Source organism: Apodemus sylvaticus, chromosome 10 (assembly GCF_947179515.1).
Source record: "Apodemus sylvaticus chromosome 10, mApoSyl1.1, whole genome shotgun sequence".
In the NCBI taxonomy this organism is placed as follows: domain Eukaryota; kingdom Metazoa; phylum Chordata; class Mammalia; order Rodentia; family Muridae; genus Apodemus; species Apodemus sylvaticus.
Genome location: NC_067481.1, coordinates 103,224,330 through 103,243,627, shown reverse-complemented (window position 1 = coordinate 103,243,627; position 19,298 = coordinate 103,224,330). Strand labels below are relative to the sequence as shown.

General features: G+C 50.2%; 1 protein-coding gene across 2 annotated transcripts; it reads right to left on the bottom strand.

Moving 5' to 3' along the window:
* Nucleotides 1-304: 304 nt before the first annotated feature.
* Mettl22 (methyltransferase 22, Kin17 lysine) lies at nt 305-17,974 on the bottom strand. Of its 2 annotated transcripts, XM_052194884.1 has the most exons (12): nt 17,887-17,974; nt 16,058-16,111; nt 14,367-14,502; nt 10,685-11,053; nt 6,893-6,933; nt 6,661-6,805; nt 6,102-6,173; nt 5,569-5,622; nt 4,476-4,556; nt 3,009-3,111; nt 1,910-2,078; nt 305-400 (listed from the first exon to the last, which is right to left on the bottom strand). In XM_052194884.1, the coding sequence occupies exons 3-12, from the start codon at nt 14,482-14,484 to the stop codon at nt 365-367; spliced, it is 1,188 nt and encodes a 395-aa protein (XP_052050844.1). In that variant the 5' UTR covers nt 14,485-14,502; nt 16,058-16,111; nt 17,887-17,974; the 3' UTR covers nt 305-364. The 2 variants fall into 2 exon arrangements, with proteins under 2 accessions (XP_052050844.1, XP_052050843.1); XM_052194883.1 differs by lacking the exon at nt 16,058-16,111.
* Nucleotides 17,975-19,298: the final 1,324 nt, after the last annotated feature.

The window sequence follows — 19,298 nt, the reverse complement described above, 5'->3', positions numbered from 1 at the left end:
GCCGTGTGTCCGGGCGAGCGGCAGGTCCTACGAGCAGGGGGAGTATGGGATGATGGCAGAGCCATGGCCCTGCCCGGGCAGCACGCCGTGGGAACCACCAGTGCAGACAGTGCCTTTGCTCACTGTGACCAAGTGGCTTGGGAGCACTCAGGGGCTGTGTGACAAGTGAGGACTGCTGAGCCACCACAGTCTGAGCAATTACACGTTTGGGTTATTGTTGTAGGTAGTGATGGGCCCTAGGAAACCGGCTAGGGTCATGCAGGGGCCATTCACTGTATTTAAAATGACAGCATCTCAAGGGCAAGATGGCTGAGGGTTTGTCTTTATTTGAAATACATCAATAGTCAGAGGCCACAGAGGTGGCTCATGCTGCAGGTTCTACGACGATCTTCCAGAGCTCCTGGAACACACACAGAGGAAAGAGTCTGAGCTTCCACAAAGCAGAGCCGTAGGACACAGGGCAGGGCAGGGCAGGGCAGGGCCAGAAGCTGTTCCTTCCAGTCTTTGAGACTCTGCCCATTATATGGTGGCTGGGTAGAGCAAGTCTAGAACTAGCCATACGATACTGGTTTGTCACACTGTCACAAGGAACTGAAGGAACAGTAGCAGATGGCCAGGGTTGCCATCTGGGGCCATAAGCAGTCTGCCTGCTCCACTTCCTAAGAAGGGACACAGGAAGGAGCATGAGAAGCTGGCCTTCCTGACACTGTCCTCCCCTCTGCACGGAACGAGGCCTGATCTCCACAGCCAAAAGGCAAAGAGAACAGAAGGTGCCACATGGACTTCTGTGAGTCCAGCTCCTGGTAATTTTCAGGGTAATTTTGGGTTTTCAAATTTACTCTAAGTACTGGGTTTAGAAGCTGTAATAGCAGAAGCCTTGGCTCTAAGATGCCGTCCGTCCCAGACCTGCCAGTCCTGGCTGGGTATGCTAAGACAGTGGACAGAAGGTGTGTGGCACTGACACAATGCTGGCTACACCTGCCACAGAACTGTCAAGAGCCTGGTATGAGACTTCATGCTCGGCCAGAGGGGCAAGGCTCCTTGGAGCAAACGTGCCCATTAGCACCATGGTTAAAACCGTCAATCTGCAGGATCTAGAATCAGAGACAACCTCTGTGCATGTCTGTGGTAGAGTTTCTAGATTGGTAGGTTAAGGTGGGTGCACTGTGCTGAGGGCCAGCCACTGATTTAATAAACAGGAGAAAGCAAGTCGAGCACCACCATCCATCCACCTCTCTGCTTTGACTGCACGTACAAGGTTCTGGCTCTGCAGATCCCTACTGGGAAGGGCTGTCCTTGAACCATGAGCCAGAACAAAGCCCCCTTCCGCTTTCACCAGCATTGGCCAGGCCCCGCCTACCATCCTCAGTGCTTCCAGATCCTTCCCACTGACTCACTGCTCCCAAATAACCCTCTGCCTTGTGGTGTTTGAACTGGGAATGTCTCCCACAAGTTCCTGTGTCTGCACGCTTGGTTCCCTGGACACACTGGCTGGGAGGCTATGAAACCTTAGGAGACAGAGTCTTGCAGAGGAAGAGGAAATGGGTCACTGTGTATAGGCTAGTCCCACTTCCTGAGCATGGACATAATGTGACCAGCTGCCACCTGCCCCTGTGGCCTAGTCTTCCGTGGCATGATGACCGTACCCTCTTGATATATGAGTCAGAACAAAGCTGCTTTCCTGAAGTTGCTTTGGTTAAGGAGGAGAGTAATTGCCCCGGTGTCTTCACTGCTCATAGAGAACCTGAGATTAGCCACAGAGATGCTGTGGAGGTGTGACTGCTGAGAGCAGGTTAGCCCATCAGGGATCACAGTGCTAGGCCTGCAGCACCTCCCGGCAGACCATGGGTGGGACGGCAGGCCTGGCCCATTGCTCTGCTCCCCACCACCCCCATGGGGCTGCACCTACCAGCTGCCGGATGCGCTCGTAGACAAGCAGCTGTGGGAAGGAGGCCTCCACAGGCTCCACCACGAGGCGCAGCCTGCCGTCAGCCAGCTTCCCCAGTGAGTCCAGGGAGGCACGGAAGTGATCGTATGCTTCACACGTGACGTCCAAGTGTCTCAGCGTGAAGTTGAACCTGTAGAGTGAGCAGCAGCAACACACGCATCATGACCAGAGGGCCTCTGCTTCACCTTCACGGCTTGCTTCCTGCTCAGTGCATGTCTCGAGGCTGGCCCTTTGTTTTTTTGAGACAGGGTCTTATGGTAGTTGATTGGCCTGGAATTCACTATGTAGCCGAGGCTGGCCTGCAGCTCCCGATCCTCCGGGAGCGTCTCCAAGCGCTGGGGCCACGATGCCCAGCCAAACAACACGTCTTTAAATGTCATTTACAGTTCAGCTTTTCCCATCTGCCCCAAGTCTCGTGTTTACAAACTGTAGAGTAGGGTTCAAGAGCGGCCTCTCCTTCTCCAGGTCGCTGTGTCTGAAGGAGAAGCCCAGGCAGGGTGAACAGGCTGTGATGAGAGCCCAAGAACGTTTATCTGACCAAAAATCTGATGTGGAAGCAGCAAGGCTGAAGCCAAGAGATGTGGTGCAGGTCCTAGCGCACGGCAGGAGGGCAGTGTGCGAGATATGTGGCTCACAAGAGAACCCTTCCTATTTTTATTACTAACCTTTCAATTTTTCAAAGTTTTGTTGAAGACACAGGAACACAGAAAACTTCCTTCTCACAGAAAACCAGAGTAAAATTGGTGCTAACTGCAGGCCTTAATGACAATGGCCTTAGCACGTGGGAGACAGCCATGACCTGGTCTTGGGCAGGTCCTCTCACTGTGTCACTGTGGCTCTGGGACCATCACCCTGATGTCTCACAACCTCCCTGCTCCATCTGAAAAGGGACCAGGCTGGCTGAGCCTGACGGTAGAGTTTAAAAAGACTACGTGAGGGGAGGGAGAGGAAGGGAGGGTCCGGCCCAGCACGCAGTAGGTATATGACAAGCACAGGGACCGCCGTGATAGTGCATCTACTGCATTGAGGGATGCGGCTGTGGGCGGCACAGCTAGCTCACCTTTTTTCCACTGACAAGATGGCGGTGCAGGCATTTTTCAGTCTGAGGACCAGTCGGGACAGTGTGTTAAATAGAGCGTTGGTTAAGTCATCATCGTAGAACACTGGGGAAAGAAGGGGATTAGGAAAAAAGTGTACCTTTGGCAGAGATCCATTCAAAGGGGCCCATGGAACCACTATGGAGTGAGTGGCTCCTTATCATCGCACAGTGGCCACCGAGGAGGCTCTGGACTCTGCTTCTAAGATGTCTCTGAAAGCGCAGTGAGGCTCGAGCTCTTAGAGTCCTGGCTAGAGTCTCTCATGGAAAGTTACTGTTAGCTGTTCTACATGGCAGACCACAGAAAATCAAACCAGCCTCTTCACGGTTGGACAGTTTGCTGAGACACTCAGAAGAGCGAGGATGGAGCACGCGTGACTATTCTGACCTTTCTAGAATGTGGTGTGTGTGTGTGTGTGATGCATCTGAGCCTGTGGTTACTTCCATTGCTTGGATACGGGCCTTCATCAATTCTGCTGTGGACTGACAGGCACACAAAATAGGCGCTTGGTAAGTTGGGCTAGTGACTTTGGGGACACACAGATGGTCACAGTCTATCCCAATGTAGGGCAGGTGCTAATCTGATATCTCCCTGAAGAAGCCACTCAGAGCAGACGGGGGTTGGGGGTCCCTGCAAACCCCAGGGCTGGCAGGGGATGATCTGCCTGTGTGAGCCAGGACAGCTAGTTCAGGACTCAGCCAGCTGGCATTGGTTCAGATGTACAGTTTGTCACCAGGCAGGTTATTTTAGACATTTTTTTTTTAAAAAAAAGATTTATTTATTTATTTATTTATTTATATTTAATGTATGTGAGTACACTGGTGTGCTCTTCAGACACACCAGAAGAGGGCATCAGATTTGATTACAGATGGTTTTGAGCTACTATGTTGTTTGCTGGGAACTGGAACTCAGGACCCCTGGAAGAGCAGTCAATGAATGCTCTTAACCGCTGAGCCATCTCCCCAGCCCCTATCTTAGACATACTTAAGTATAATGAAACTTTGGAAAAGGTCTCCTGGAGACAATTATCTCAATAAAACTTAAGGTGTGGCTGCACCAAAACTCCTCAAAGTACATGTGCAAAGTACATGTGACCTCTTCCATAAAAATGGGTTCTATACTTTTAGGGCTTAAGGTGTGGTCTAGGTCATTCTAGAGGTCACCAAGCTACCTAGCATAAGTGACATCTTGCTACTAAGAAACAAAATTGAAGATAACGTCTAGGGAGGGAAAGTCTGGGCTAGACACACTACTCTGGGAATGGGGTGTGGCCTACACACAGCACAGGTCACTGGGCTGTTAACTCACCCAGCCTTCTGGGTGGCAAACAGGCATCCATCTCCTCCTGCTTTCCCTTGTGTCCCTGCCCCAGGGGACACTGTGACACACACAGTGATGACAGGTCACAGGATGACAGAGGATCGTCTTACCTTCCGCTGCAAGCAGCACAGTGGTGTGGTCATACAGGTCGGCGATTTCTTCTTCTGACCAGCTGAAGGGGACTTTGGGATCTACCAAAGAAGAGGAGACTGAGTGGCCCATTCCTTCCCGTGCTGGCCACCAGCTCTTACTGCAGACTGACTGAAGGAAGCTTTGGAACAAAAGACAAGGCCGAGCTGGGTATGCTGGTACACCCTGGGATTCTAGCGCTCAGAAGGCAGAGCTCTGAGTGCTGGGCCAGCTGTGGCTACCTAATGAGGCCTTGCTGAACAAAAGAAAGAAAGAAGGAAGGGAAGGAGAGAGGGAGGGAGGGAGGGAGGTAAAGAGGGAGGGGGAGGGAGAGAGGGAGAGGGGGAGAGAGGGAGAGAGGGAGGTGGGGCTGGAGACTGGTCGGTTTGCACCTAGGGACAGCCACACAGTTAAGGGCACCTTCTCCACCAGGGAGGGGCAGGTAGGTCCCACCCTCACTTACCCCTTGGCCAGGAGCCCTGTGAGAACATTATCTGTCAATCACCATTCCAATCAACTCACTGTGTGACACCAGGAACCTGGTCACTCTGGATTTCAGTTTTTGTGTTTACAGAAAGGTTACTAAAACCTCTCAGAAGATGTCTGGGATGGCCAAGGGTGTGGCCACAGTGTGCTTGGCAGGTGACAGGCACTTAGAGTTTCCTTACTGACAGGTAAAAGGAAAGAAGCTGCTGTATAAATTGCAAACATCATGTCTGATGTTGTCTGTGGAAGAATCTAGAAACTCTTGCACCTCCTCACTGTGCTTTCTAGGAAGTGGTTTAGGCCCTGGTCACAGACCTGGGATCACTCCCTGGCCTCTCTGTGTGCTGGTTTCTCCACTCCCACTTGGAACTGATTCCCCCACGGTGACCTGGGAGGTGTGCACAGCATGTGATCAAGGGCCCAGCGTGGCAGCTGTTCAGAGAAGAGCTGGGGCCCAGCAGCCTGTGGAGACCTTCCACCAGATGTGGGGCCGTGGAAGTAGCCAGGACTCTGACTCAATGAGGTCACAGAGCTGAGAACTCTAGGTGCTGCAGAGGAGCCACTGAAGCAGGGGACACAAGCACACACCTGTGCAGAGGTCTTCCTTCAGCCAGTCTAGCTCCTTGACCTTGACCACACCACCTGCAAACGCAGAGACAGAACTCCCAGACTGCACACGAATGGGGATAAGAGCACCCTGACGCCGCAACTCATCACCCAAGCAGGCATCCATCAGTTCCTCTCTCAGCCCCCTCTCGCATACCCCCTTCTTCCTACAGGTTCTCTGCGCTCAATGACAGTGACTCGATAGACAAGACACAGGGAATGTAAATCTATCAGTCCTGGTCTCCATCCCTAGAGGGATGGCAGTTGGTGGAGGACTTCAGACTGAGATTATGGTAGTACCAAGAGGATGAACCAAATGCACGAGGGAAAGAACTAGTCCATCAGCCCAGGGATGTCAGGAAGGGGCTTCATGGCGTCAGGGCAGCCATGTGCGCTCAGAAGCTGTTACACCAAGGGACAGTTCCCCTTCATCTCACGCAAAGGGAAGCCACCACCAACGCTGGGCCCACTGAGTGACTCCCACCTGACCCCGACCCTCTGCTACTGGCCCTCACCTCCAGTGGCAGCCAGGTGGCTGTTGAGGGCAACATTTCGTTGGCACATGGCCAGGAGGTCTGTGCCGACATCTGGAATGACAGAAGGGCGCACCATGACACATGGGTTAACAAGTGACACAAGTGACACATGGACACTTGTCTCCAGCGTGTTCATAGTGAGCCACCACCAATGGCCGGACTGCTGCGCTTCGGTCATTTAAGGTGGTGGCATCTCTGGAAGCTAGATGAAGGCTATGTGACACGTTCTGAATTACTTTAGGAACTTCTCTGTGAGTCTGACGTAATTTCAAATTTAAATATTAAACAGTACTCAGTTTGCCTAGGGATTCCCTGAGTCGTTGGCTCGTCCCTGGAGGGTGAGCAGAGAAAGGCCACCAGACACTGCATGGCCGTAATCTCCTGCCGCAGGGTGACACTGTGGAGGCTGGGTGTTGAGAGCCATTTGTACACAAGATGGGGCTGGGGGGGTGGAGAGAACCTGGTGACCTTGTTCATTTTTACAGCTGGTACAAGTCATGGGCCACCGTTCCCTACTGTACCGGTAAAGCGTTGTTACCTGTACAGTAAACGGTGTGAGCCATGGTGGCTGCCACAATGCTGGCCAGCCCTGTGCCCGCCCCAAGCTCCAGCACAGTGCATCCCTGGAAGAGGTCCCTTCGGAACAGGATATAGTCTGCCAGGAGGAGGGCACCCCGCCACACCTGCAGGACAGGACAAAGAAGCACAGGTGAGTCAAGGCTCAGAAGAGACCCTCCAGGGGCCACAGGAAGGGCACAGGGCCTACCCACCTGCTTGCCTACATCCTCCAGGGGCGTAGCCATGGTGTGCTCTAGACAGGATAGAAACCAAGAAAGAAGCATCCATTGTGAAATGGAAGTGGACAGCAAACAGAGGTGGGAGTAATTTGGGGGTCTGCCCTCCTTGCTAGACAGGTGGCAGAGTTAAATGACCAAAAGAGAAGCAGAAGCATGGGCTGCACTGACACGTGGGAGCAGGTGGAGCAAGTGGGAGCAGGTGGGAGCAGGTGGGGCAGGTGGGGGCAGGTGGGGGCAGGTGGGAGCAGGTGGGAGCAGGTGGGAGCAGGGGGAGCAGGTGGGAGCAGGTGGGAGCAAGGTGGAACAGTGGGAGCAGGTGGGAGCAAGTGGGAACAGTGGGAGCAGGTGGGAGCAAGTGGGAGCAGGTGGGAGCAGGTGGAGCAGGTGGGAGCAGGTGGAGCAGGTGGGAGCAGGTGGGAACAGTGGGAGCAGGTGGAGCAGGTGGGAGCAGGTGGCAACAGTGGAAGCAGGTGGAGCAGGTTGGAGCAGTGGGAGCAGGTGGAGCAGGTGGGAGCAGTGGGAGCAGGTGGAGCAGGTGGGAACAGTGGGAGCAGGTGGGGACAGTGGGAGCAGGTGGAGCAGGTGGAGCAGGTGGGAGCAGGTGGGAACAGTGGGAGCAGGTGGAGCAGGTGGAGCAGGTGGGAGCAGTGGGAGCAGGTGGAGCAGACGGAACAGGTGGGAACAGGTGGAGCAGGTAGAGAAGATGGAACAGGTAGGAGCAGGTGGGAGGCCTTTAGGGCACTGGATGACTGCTATGTATCCCACGGACCAAGGCACATCAGGTCTGAAACCAGCTAAAGTACACACCTGTATCACAGGACCTGCACCTCCATTCTAAGACTGAAACGTATATACATACTACTAATAAATATAGCTCCTTCCAAAATGTTCTTATGCTAACAACTGCACCAGAAGCTAGCGCAGTAAGTTTTACTTTATATCTTTTTAAATAAAAAGTTCATGAGAAGGGTGATTGGCATAGACTCTCAAGTCCAAACTACCTCAGAACAAGATTCTGATGGTGGGAAGGAGTGGAAACACGAGATGAAGGAGAAAAAGAAACACTGCAAAAATACCATCTCTTCCGTGACATTAGAACTCAATAACATTTTTTCCTCTCCTTTCCTTTTTATTTTTGAGATGGGGTCTCATACTGTAGCCTGAACTGGCCAAGGGACTCATTATGTACTAAATGTTTGCAAACAGCTGTGTGAGGTTTAAACAAACAAACACAGCAGAGAAGTTTCCAGAGCCTGCCACACTCACACAGACTAAAACAGAGTCTCATAACAAAACTGGAGGAGCGAGCTGGTTCACGTCTATAGTCCTGCAGGACTGGGGTCAGCATGGCCTAGAGAGCAGGAGCCTTCTAAAAGACAAACACAGCAAGGGCTGGAGAGACGGCTCCTCAAGCAAAGGCGCTTGTGCAAGGGTGACGACATGAATTCAGTCCCTGGCCTGAATTCAGAATTACTTCCACAAATTAACCCCTGACTTCCCTATGTATGCTGTGACATGTATGTGTGCATATGTACACATACAAATACAAACACATGCACGAACTAAAGTGAATGAAACAAGATTAAAACCCAAATAGTAGCCATCTCCACTGTGGCTGTTGGTCTGAAGGACTAAGCAACTCCTGTGCCTTTCGGAAGGAGAAGAGGCATTCTGGGGCTCAACATGGGCCACCAGCTGGGAATCAAAACAAAGTTCACCCACCAACCTCTCAGAGACACCTGACCTCATTGAACATGTGGTGGATATGTTCACATGAGCCAGCCTGGGACTCACACCCTGAGACTGTTGAATTGGGTCACCCCATTTCACAGATGCACAGAGAATTTGCAGAGTACAGACCCCGGAAATCTTCTCCCCTTGAGGGAGAACACAGCTCTGCGGTCAGACAGCTACTCAAGAGTATCAGAGTTTTCACTGTCCCGCTGGGTGACTTGACCCTTGGCATACACACAGGTAACTCTGTCCTTGTGCACTGGTACAGACCATGCTGACAGGGAGCAGGCTCAGCGGATGGCTAGAAACTGCTGATCTCATCAATGTTCCCAACACTCCCACATTTGTAGTTAGCTGGGCCATGAAAATGAGTAGCTCAAGAAAAACCATATGAAGTCAAAATGTATCAAAATGTTTTCCTAACGTCAGGTTGAAACAGAAGAGATCTTTAGACCAACCCTTTCCAGTCTGCTAGTCTACCATTAGCACCCTGCCAGAGCTGCATCCTTGACTCTGTAGAGGTGCCATGGCCTATGGTGAGCGCCTGGGAGCCGGCTCAAGGCTGTGTGCACTGAGTCTGGATGACCCAGCCCTGGCAGAGTGAGCCCAGCCCATGTCCACTGTGGCGGAAGACTGCTGTGGGGATGGTGATGCAGCCGAGAGCCACCACTTCAGAAACTTACTCAGCCACTGGCTGAGAGAGAACAGGCATGACCCAAGGCCGCAGGAAAGCAGAAGGGAGCAGCTGGGAAGGCTGCTGTATACCCACCCGATCTTCCCTGTGGGAGTTTATTGTTGGCGTCTATGAAAGTGTTCCTAGTGCACACTGGCTGGAGGCCAGTCACTGCGGAACACACTCTATGCTCTGGTCCCGGAGGGGAGGGACACCCTAGTTTCTCTGCCATTGTTGTGATAAAACACTGGCTATAGGCAACTTATTTGGTTTATACTTGTAATCACAGTCCATCAAGGGGAAGACAGGGAGGCGTCCAGGACAGGAAGCTGGAGGCAGGGACTGAAGCAGAGACTAGGGGGGTCGTGATGCTTACTGGGCCACTCCTTTCTTATACAGTCCATGACCACCAGCCCATGGGTCGTGCTGCTCACAGAGGCTGGGGCAGGCCAGGAAGCAGTGTTCCTCCATGGTTCCTGCCCTCATCTGCCTCAGTGGTGGACTGGGATCAGACACGTAAGATGGATAAAGCATTGCTTCCCCAAATGAAGCCCACTGGCTCACTAAGTTAGACATTGCCAGTGTCCTTACTTGGGTCTGTCATCGGTTTCCTATTCTGGGATGAGGCATTTATGTCGTCTCAGAAATAAGTGTCACACAACACTCGCGGTCACAGGATACTTGCCCTGCCTGTTGAGCCCAGGCAGCAGGCCTCACAGTGTTGTCTCCAAGTGTCTGTCAAACCTCTTTTTGGGCCTTCTCACCTGCCTGCTCATTGCCCACCGCCCAGCTTCCGACCCATCTGATTGGTCCACTCCAGGTCGCTGCGAACTGATCCCTCCCTCCATTCATACTCTGGCTACTGAATTTCCCATGGCTTCCTGTCTCCCTGAACCCAGCCAAGCATCTCACAAACTCTGTCCTGAGCCGCATACCAGGTTAGAGAAACAAGGGGTCTGCAGGCAGGGGCAGGGCTTTCTGGAGGAAGCAGTACCTGAACCAGGCAGTTGGGAACATGCTAGAAAGTAGAGGTTGGTGCAGCCCAGCAGAGCTCCAGAAGTGAGGCGAGCACAGAAGGGTGTGGGGTCATAAGGGTCAATGCTGATGAGAGGTGAGAACTGTGTCCCAGCTTCTTAAGCTGAGTCATCTGTATTTCAGCCTAAGGGCAACTGGAGCCTCTGAGGAGTTTTCAGTAAGAGCCGATCTACAGGAATTGAACAGACTCTTGCTGGCTGTGGCACTGCCTGTTCCCAGTTCACTAGAGCCATTCTGAACTCAGAACTGATACCCACAGCTCTACTGTGCCCCAACAGCTGCTGGGCCTGCCTCGGTGGCCAGGGAGCACGGCCTTTATTTACCTATTTTGATGATGCTGTGGGGGCAGCTCTCTTGCGCTTGGTCTCCCGCGAGGTCATCTTCTTCTTCCTGTGCTAGAATCATGGGGTGTACCTTGTCTCTTGCGGGCCCTGCTGGGTTGGGGTCAGAAGCAGCCCGTGGTCTTCGTACCACATCCAGGTCCCCATCCTCGTCCAGGGGAACACTCAACCCTTCCTGGATGGTGGTGGTGTCATCCCCAGCCTGGAGGGATAAATCCTCATGACTGTGGCCACTTCCCGAGCCAGCAGGAGGCGCCTCCTCTGTGGAGACGTCTCTGGGACCACTGTGCTCAGCCCCTGAGTCTGTCCAAGTGTCCCGACTCCACAGGAGCTTGAACTGGGACAGGAAGACTGTAAGTGAGAAACACACAGTGAGCCACACCAAGGCTGTCTGTCGTTCCTTTCCTCTGCTTTGAGAAGTCTGACTGCCCACTGGAGAGAGTGTTTCTTCAGAGGAAGGGTCCATGTAGCCTAAGCTAGCCCCAAACTATGTAGTCAATGGTGACCTTCCAATCCTGATCTTGATTTTACAACCCAGTATTTGGGTTGTACACAAGCACTTTTATGTGTTGTTGGTGTTAAAACTTGGGGCTGTGTGTGTAAGCAAGCACCCTAACGGAGCCAGATGCCCGGCTCAACTAGAGATACTTTTAAAGGCCAGGTGGGGGTGAGCAGGCTGAGCCGCAGAGGCTTGCTGCACTCGGCAGTGGCCATGAGGGCGGCAGAAGCCACAGGAACAACAGCTTGACGGAGCAGCCTCTGCTGAGTGAGCACCTGTGCAGGCATCTGGCCTGAGACTGGCATGTGACTAACTGCAGTGTAACTGTGAAGAGCGCACACCCGCCATCCCACAGACATGGACACTGAGGTTCAGAGGGGGGGTGAGCTTGCGATGTGGCCAAGGCAGGATACGAATCCAGTCTGCCTGGTGTTTCAGGTGCTTCTTAAGGATGGCAGGTTAAAAATAAAAACACAAACAAACAAAAAAAAATTGGACTATCCTTCACCCCGGGTAGCCAGAAAGTCGGAGACAGACTTCAGTATGAGTGCACGTACCAGGAGAGGTATGTCAGAAACGAAAAGAACGAGTCGTTCAGAATGGATAACACTAGGCTGGGCCAGGCATCTGTCTTCTCTGGGCCTGTTTCTGTACTTGCATCCCAGGAAGAAGGAATAATCTACCTCCAGGCCAGCCAAGGCCAAGGCGAGTGACAGAGGTGACTCAGAGTCCCCAGTCCTCTCTACCTGTGTCCCCTCACCTGACAACATTAGGTCCAGCTCACTGCTATTCCCTTCTCACACTGCAAACATGGTCGAGGAGCAGGGGACATGGGAAGACCTGAGGAAAGGCCTTGCTGCCTCGTGCGGCCATTTCCGCTTCCTGGGGTGCCCTCCTTAGCTTTACACAGACCCCTTCTAGGCTTTAGTAGTTACAGGTGGCTCTGTTTTAGGTTCCTACAGTGTCACACCCCGTATCAAGTTCTGAGCATGCATCCACTCACCCACCTGTCGCAGGATTTTCCATGTCCCATCACAGTAGGACAGTGGAAGGCCTGTGATTGTACAGGAAAAGGGAGGCAGAGCTAGGAGTAGTGGGGACGGAGAGGTCACAGGAGGAGAAGGGAGGGAACTGAGTTGGCTTTGGACGTGGAAATATCCCAATAGAAATATTGGGATAAAGGTTTTATCATTATTGATTGGCTCTAAAATTATTGTATTAACATCTTGTAAATTGTAATATTTATACATAAATCTGATTGGTTAACTATTAAGCTTTAAGAACCATGGTTCTACTGGGTAACTGGGTCGTGAGGAGGCAGATCATGGGTGCGTGGACGATGTGTGGAAATGAGAGGAACTCAGGGTCCCCGCCAGAGAGATGGTACACAGAGGGACCACCGAGTGAGACTGTACTGGGCAGGAGCCCATGTAGCCCGACCAGCAGGATAGTGCCATGCACTAGAGTGGGAACATGGCCCGGCGGGGCAGGAGAGATGGCAGGCCTTCTTTTTTAATATTTCTCACAACACCCACCCACCTACTCATCCACCCATGCATCTTATTTACCTACCTACTCAGTCATCCACCCATCCATTTATCCAGTCTATTATCTATCTATCATCTCTTCACTTTCCCAACTACCTACCATCTCTTACTCTATCCACTCATCCATTCATCCATCTTAGCCATTCATGTCCATCTAGCTTCTTCCACTCATCTACCTATCTGTTCATCTCCCCTCCCTGACCATATTTACTTCATCCATTCATCTGTCCATTTATCCATCCACTCACCCACCATCTAGTCATTCATCTGACCTATCCACCATCCACCAGTCATTCATCTATCCACCTACTCAACAAACATGCACTAACCACCAACTGAGCTGGGGATACCAACGGGAAGGCAGCATCTTAGGGGGCTAATATCTAGGAATGCAGCAGCAAATCATCAAAGTAACCATGGTAATTACAGACTGTGGGCTCCCTGCCCTGACAAATAAAACTATTTTGTATGACACATAGTGGCAACCATACAAGGGCCAGCAAACCTTTCCTTTAGCAGGTTAGGAAACAAGTATCAGAAGCTCTTTGAGCCACAGGATCTCTGCTGCAACTACCCAACCATATGCAGTCAGAAAAACACACTGACAAGCAGGCCTGGTGGAGGCTCAATAGAACATTATTTTTAAAAACAAAGCAGGACCAGGTTTGGCCACACAGGCTGTAAGTTTGTCAATGCCTGGTATAATGTGTCATCCACCTGAGACAGTTACTGAAGCGGGCACAGAGATCATAGAGGGAAGGATGACAGGCTTGGCACACTGGCTAGGAGAAGCCCAGTAGAAGGCCACATATTCCCTAGAACCATGGGGGCCTGCTGGGGAATCCATGCCAGGGCAGTGCTATGGTTGGGTTTGCATTGTCAAAAGCTATGCTTGGCTGCAAGATGCAGGAAGAGGAGTCAGGGGGCCTGTGCAGAAGAAACGACAGGAAGCTGAGGAAGAAGGAGCTAGCCAGGCACGGGGTCAAGGTGACTGCCTGCCCGGGGTCTGCGGTCACACAGCGCTCTGACATCATTCCTGCATCAACTGTGGGCTCACTCACGTCTGCACGCCTGTGCTAGGTCAGGTGTGATACTCAGCAGGAAAGCAGAGGTGTGTGCTCAGTGACGGAAGGACTTAAGTGAGGTGATAGACGAGGGACACCTGATCACCTGAGTCACTGTTCTAGTCCCAACTGTGTCATGGATTTTTGTTTGGTTGTTTTTGGTTTTTTTTTGGTTCTTTTTTCTGTTGTTGTTTTTTGTTTTTTTGGTGGAGGATAAGTGGTTAAAAAAAAGAGAGAGAGAAAACATTTAATACTGAAATCGTAAAATCCGGTGTGAGGCTCCACAGCTTCGGAAGTATACAAAATGGCTAACAGTATACAAGTTGACTGAAACATATAGACTTTGGGTCTCATTAAATTTTGTAGGTGAATTCTGTTTTCTTTGTTAGTTTTTGAAATAAAGTTTCATAAAAAAAAAGGGGTGGGGTGGGGTGGGCGGGGATAAGGACAATAGATAACCCAGCCTTTCTCCAAAAAGAAGTATATGAAAAAAGAGAAGCTAAAGGGCCCGCCCCACCAGGCAGCAAGCCGCTCCACCCAGACCTGGCTCTTACCTGGCTGGCCCATGCCGTTCAGCCGCACCATGAGGTGACTCTGGTTGGGGGTGTACAGGTGGACATCTGACAGCACAGTGTCGCTTTTGAAGGTGACCTCATCCATGGCTGGGCCCATGTTATTCCTGGGACACAGCTGAGACAGAAGAGCGAATCCTCAGGATGGTGGGTCCTAGGTGGCCCACATCTTCCTGGATGACACCTTTACACTTCCCTCCCCCATGTCTCTCCTGTGGCTGAGGTCCGTCCAAGGCCTTGCACTGGCTTGGCAAGCTCTCCGTCACTAAGCTATATCCCCGGCCCTGTTTTCATTTTGAGACAGACTGCCCTTGACTTATTCTGTATTTCAGACAAGCTTGAGTTTGTGGTCTTAGTGGGAGAGCAGTCTGTACTTCCTGCACTGTTCAAACAGCCAAGAAAGCTGGGGAAATATCACAGTAAACAATCATACATCCACCACTTGGACTGATGGAAAACTAGCACTTTGTCATGTGCAGTTACACTATTTAAAAATATATAACATCTACCCAATAATAGGGAACATCTATCTGTGAATAATATATAACATCTACCCAATAATAGGGAACATCTATCTGTGAATAATATATAACATCTACCCAATAATAGAGAACATCTATCTATGAATAATATAACTTCTATCTCATAATAGGGAACATCTATCTATCTATGAATAATATAACATCTACCCAATAAAAGACTATCTACTCTATAGTAGAGACCATCTACTTAATAATGACAACATCTATCTAATAGTAGAAACTGTCTATTTAATAACAGAGACCCAGCTGGGTGGTGGTGGCAGCACATTCCTTTAATTCCAGCACTCAGGCTGAGGTAGAGCTCTGTGAGTCGGAAGACACAAGGCCAAAAGAGTGAGTTCCAGGACAGGCAGGGCTACACAGAGAAACCCTGTCTAAAAACCAAAAAATTAAAAAATAGAGACCCTATATATAACAGATCACTTGCCTAATAACAGATTATATTCCTTATAGTTATATACCCATCTAAGAGACCATCTATGTAATAAGAGGCCATTTATCTAATAATGTATTATATAGCAATCATCTATTATTACATACTATCTATCTCATCTAGTAAAACATATTACCTATTATCTTCTTTCTTTCTATCTATTATCTATCTATCTATCTATCTATCTATCTATCTATCTATCTAGGTTTCCTCCCTTAAACTCTGTAAGTGAACTGCAGACAACATGACATTTTACTACTGAATCTTTCACTACCTGTCTCTGAGGAATACTTTCCTATATAACCATATACTACGATTGGAAAGCCATATCCAAGTCACAATGGTTACAAACGGGAAGGATTTCCTTCCAACAAGCTGTTCTACCTCACCACAGAGCACTAACTAGTGGAAGTCTGACAGGCCTTGAAGCTGGGCCTTGAAGCTGGGTGTAAACTCTGGTCCCTCACCTCCCAGTTACAGACCTTGGGGGGGAAACACTTTCCTTTCTGGACCTGTTCTGTCAGCCATATTCCCACCTTGCAGGAATGTGGGAGTTGGGAGAGGTGTGGGTAAAGCTCTGAGCAGAGTCCTTCAACCACGACTGGTGTAAAGTAGCAGCAACTTCTTTGTAATGAGGTTGTTTTCAAGTGTTTGACCCAAACCTGCCCTTCTCCAGTGCCTACAGGGACAGCTCCTACCTGGTTGGCGTGTTTGTGTCAGTGAACTCTTAGGGAGCGCCATTTGTTTCCAAACTGAAAGATGGAAACAGTTTATTTTACTATCATAATTCAGATGTCTTCATGCTCCCTACCCTCAGCCGGAGCTCCACCTATAGATGAGTGCCAGGGAACAGCAATGATACCATACCAACCCGGGAAGTTCTTCTTTCTGCAGGGATGCAGAAAAAGAGCTGCAGAGATGGCTCAGTGGTTAAGAGCACTGACTGCTCTTCTGAAGGTCCTGAGTTCAAGTCCCAACAACCACATGGTGGCTCACAACCATCTGTAATGAGATCTGACACCCTCTTCTAGTGTGTCTGAAGACAGCTACAGTGTACTTACATATAATAAATACATAGATTTTTTTTTAAAAGAAAGTTCTTCTCTAAGCTTGCTTTTTCCCCCTTCATACAACATAAGCCAGCACAAATGTAAGCAGATAAGCAGGTATGAATTGGGGCTGGGAATCAAACCAATGCGGGATTTCATGTGAATGAAATCAAAGAAGTACTCAGCCATCAGCAAAACCACTGGCAACAAAAATCAGACATGACTCAGGCAGAGGAAACACAACCTAGCCCTAACCATCTACTGGTTCGAGGTAGACTGGCTCCCCTAGTTCTCAATGGAAGACTCCTGCCTAAAGTGTTTTGGCTTTGGTTTTGGTCCCCCCCCCCAAAAAAAAAAAATCCTCTCTGCCATCTTTGCTGACACTGACCATGAATAAGAGGATAGAATGTGTTGTTATGGTGCACAAATTTACATCTCAGAAAATGCAGGCCCAGTGCTCTTTCTGTAAGAGGGAATTATATAAGGACCAATTGTCTTACATATAGGTGGAAAACAGATTCACTACTAACTTCTGGTCGATTTCTTCCACTTAAAAGTATCAACTAAGCAGGTTTCCCAGGAAATGTGGCCTGACAGCGAAGCCCCAGGTCGTGAGTATCTATCTCCTTTAAGGGTTTCATCTGGGAATCAGCATTCTGGAAATTGGGAGGCACTGAGGCCTGTGTGAGGATTAAACGAGACAATCATCCCTTTCAGGGATCATCAGCAAACAGTAAGTAACTACAGGATCATGTTTATAGGAAAGTGCGCTTGCTGGGAAGATGGATAAAGGCCTTGAGACAGTTCCTCTACTTAGAAATAGAACAGGCAGTTTCCACCAGAAAATGTCTGGTATGGAGAAGTGTCCTGGGTACTGCTTAGAAAGCAGCCGCAGGTGACTGCTGCAAATTCATTCCTGTAGGGGAGCTGGCAGGTCATCTATTTAATTCCAAGAGCGCGGAGTTGGATTCCCACGGATTCTTTAAGGGCTACAGTCACTGTTATTCCTAAAACCAGTCTACCGGGATCATGGGGTTGAAAGAACTCCCCTCCTCCCTGGCAGGAGAATGGATGCACTCCCACTGGACATCAAAAATCAGTAGCTGGGAAAGGGAGCGTCAGGAAACTGGAGAACTCAGGGAGGACCCAGAGGTTCAGGAAAAGGCTGGCCATGCGCGCAGGGCGGCGCCAGGGGCGTCAGGGACCTCCTCCCTTCACCGCCAGCCACTCTGATTTGTGGGCTCGCCACTGCCCTCTGCAGCAGCCAGTCGCTGCCCCGGCATCGCCCTCCCTTCCTAATCCGAGACAGAGTGGGACTGCCTCACCCAGCACGGAGACCGAGAAGAACCAAGCAGAAGGGGAAACTGAGGCTGAGGGAGGAATTGGGGTTCAAGCTTCAAGGTCGTGGAAGTTTGACTCTCAAAGCCAAGATGCTCCCTGGGTTCTCCTCGGTCCCGCCCCCTCTCCCGGGCGCTTACCCGCCATGACCCTGGTCTGAAGTCCCACGCGGAACCCTCCCCATAGGGCTCAGGAAGCCGCCATGACGGACAGTCTGCGCAGGCGTGGTCCAAGCGCCGGCTCCGATCGCGCATGCGCACGAGGCGGCCGCTAGCCAATACTTGATGCTCTCTCTCAGCTCGGTGGCGGCCACAGGGGGCACAGCGGTCACCTGGTTGGATTGCTCATATGGCCTTTGTGCTTCAGTGTTTGGAATCCCTCCTGTAAAGGATTTAAATGTGGCTAAGAATCTCCCAGCACAGGGAAAAAAAAGTTAAATAATTCGCTTTAAGTGTTGTTAGTAGGTCATTGAAGGTTAGAGTCCCAGTAAGCCGGATTTGACCACTGTTCCTAAGTATGCCAAGGAAACAATTAATAGGCAAAAGCAGAAGACAAAAACGTACAATGCCCCACACAAGTACATCTTCTGGGCGCTGATAGAACAATTATGTTTAAGTAGAGAGCTATAGTTATGCTGAGCTAAGCAGTCCTGGGCAAGGTGTGGTCCTGCCTGCCCAACATTGCTCTGTTTTTTTGTTTTTGTTTTTATTTTTGGTTTTTGGCTCCAATTTATCTTGCAAGGAGTTTTGAAAAGGTGTAAATCTCTTTCTGGAAGACAGTTTGGTCCCTGGCATTAACCTTTATCTCCTCCCAGCTTGAGATTGTTGAGGAAAATCAAATTTGGGGGGTTGACTGTTTCTGTAATCTGATAGGCAAAGGGAGGGGCACAAGTGTGTTAAGTTTAGGATATCCTTATTCTGACAAGGCAGGCAGGCTGGAGGGTCACTCAGCCACTAAGTGGTGAGGATTCAAATTGGAGGGTGAGGAACCTGGAGTGTGTTAGCATGTCCTTGCTTCTCCCTGTTATGTATGCCCTGGGTTTAGCATCCTCATAAGCAGTTGGGACTAGCCATCAAGTCTCCAAAAACAGGGTGATTCCAGATCTTTCTTTTTTTTAAAAAAAGATTTATTTATTTACTTCATTTATTTATGTATATGAGTACACTGTTGCTGTGAACCATCGTGTGGTTGCTGGGAATTGAACTCAGGACCTCTGCTTGTTCCCGCCCCAAGATTTATTTATTATTATATGTAAGTACACTGTTGCTGTCTTCAGACACACCAGAAGAGGGCGTCAGATCTCATTACAGATGATTGTGAGCCACCATGTGGTTGCTGGGAATTGAACTCAGGACCTCTGGAAGAGCAGTCAGTGCTCTTAACTGCTGAGCCATCTCTCCGGTTCAATTCTAGATCTTTCTAAGTTGGAGTCTAGCATGAAATGAAACAGGAGACAAGTATTACACCTTAAATAAACCTTGTCCTGTTCAGAATGCTGAGAATGGTAAGTGCTTAAGGTTGGAGGCTGTATTTAGTCATTTATTTTTGTGGC

Excerpts from the sequence above, each read along its gene's own strand:
- Mettl22 (XM_052194884.1), bottom strand. The coding sequence starts at position 14,484 with ATGGGCCCAGCCATGGATGAGGTCACCTTCAAAAGCGACACTGTGCTG. Across the intron at positions 11,054-14,366 it reads GAACGGCATGGGCCAGCCAG|TCTTCCTGTCCCAGTTCAAG; the intron begins GTAAGAGCCAGG and ends TCTCACTTACAG. Across the intron at positions 3,112-4,475 it reads TGTGCTGCTTGCAGCGGAAG|TGTTCTACGATGATGACTTA; the intron begins GTAAGACGATCC and ends TTCTTTCCCCAG.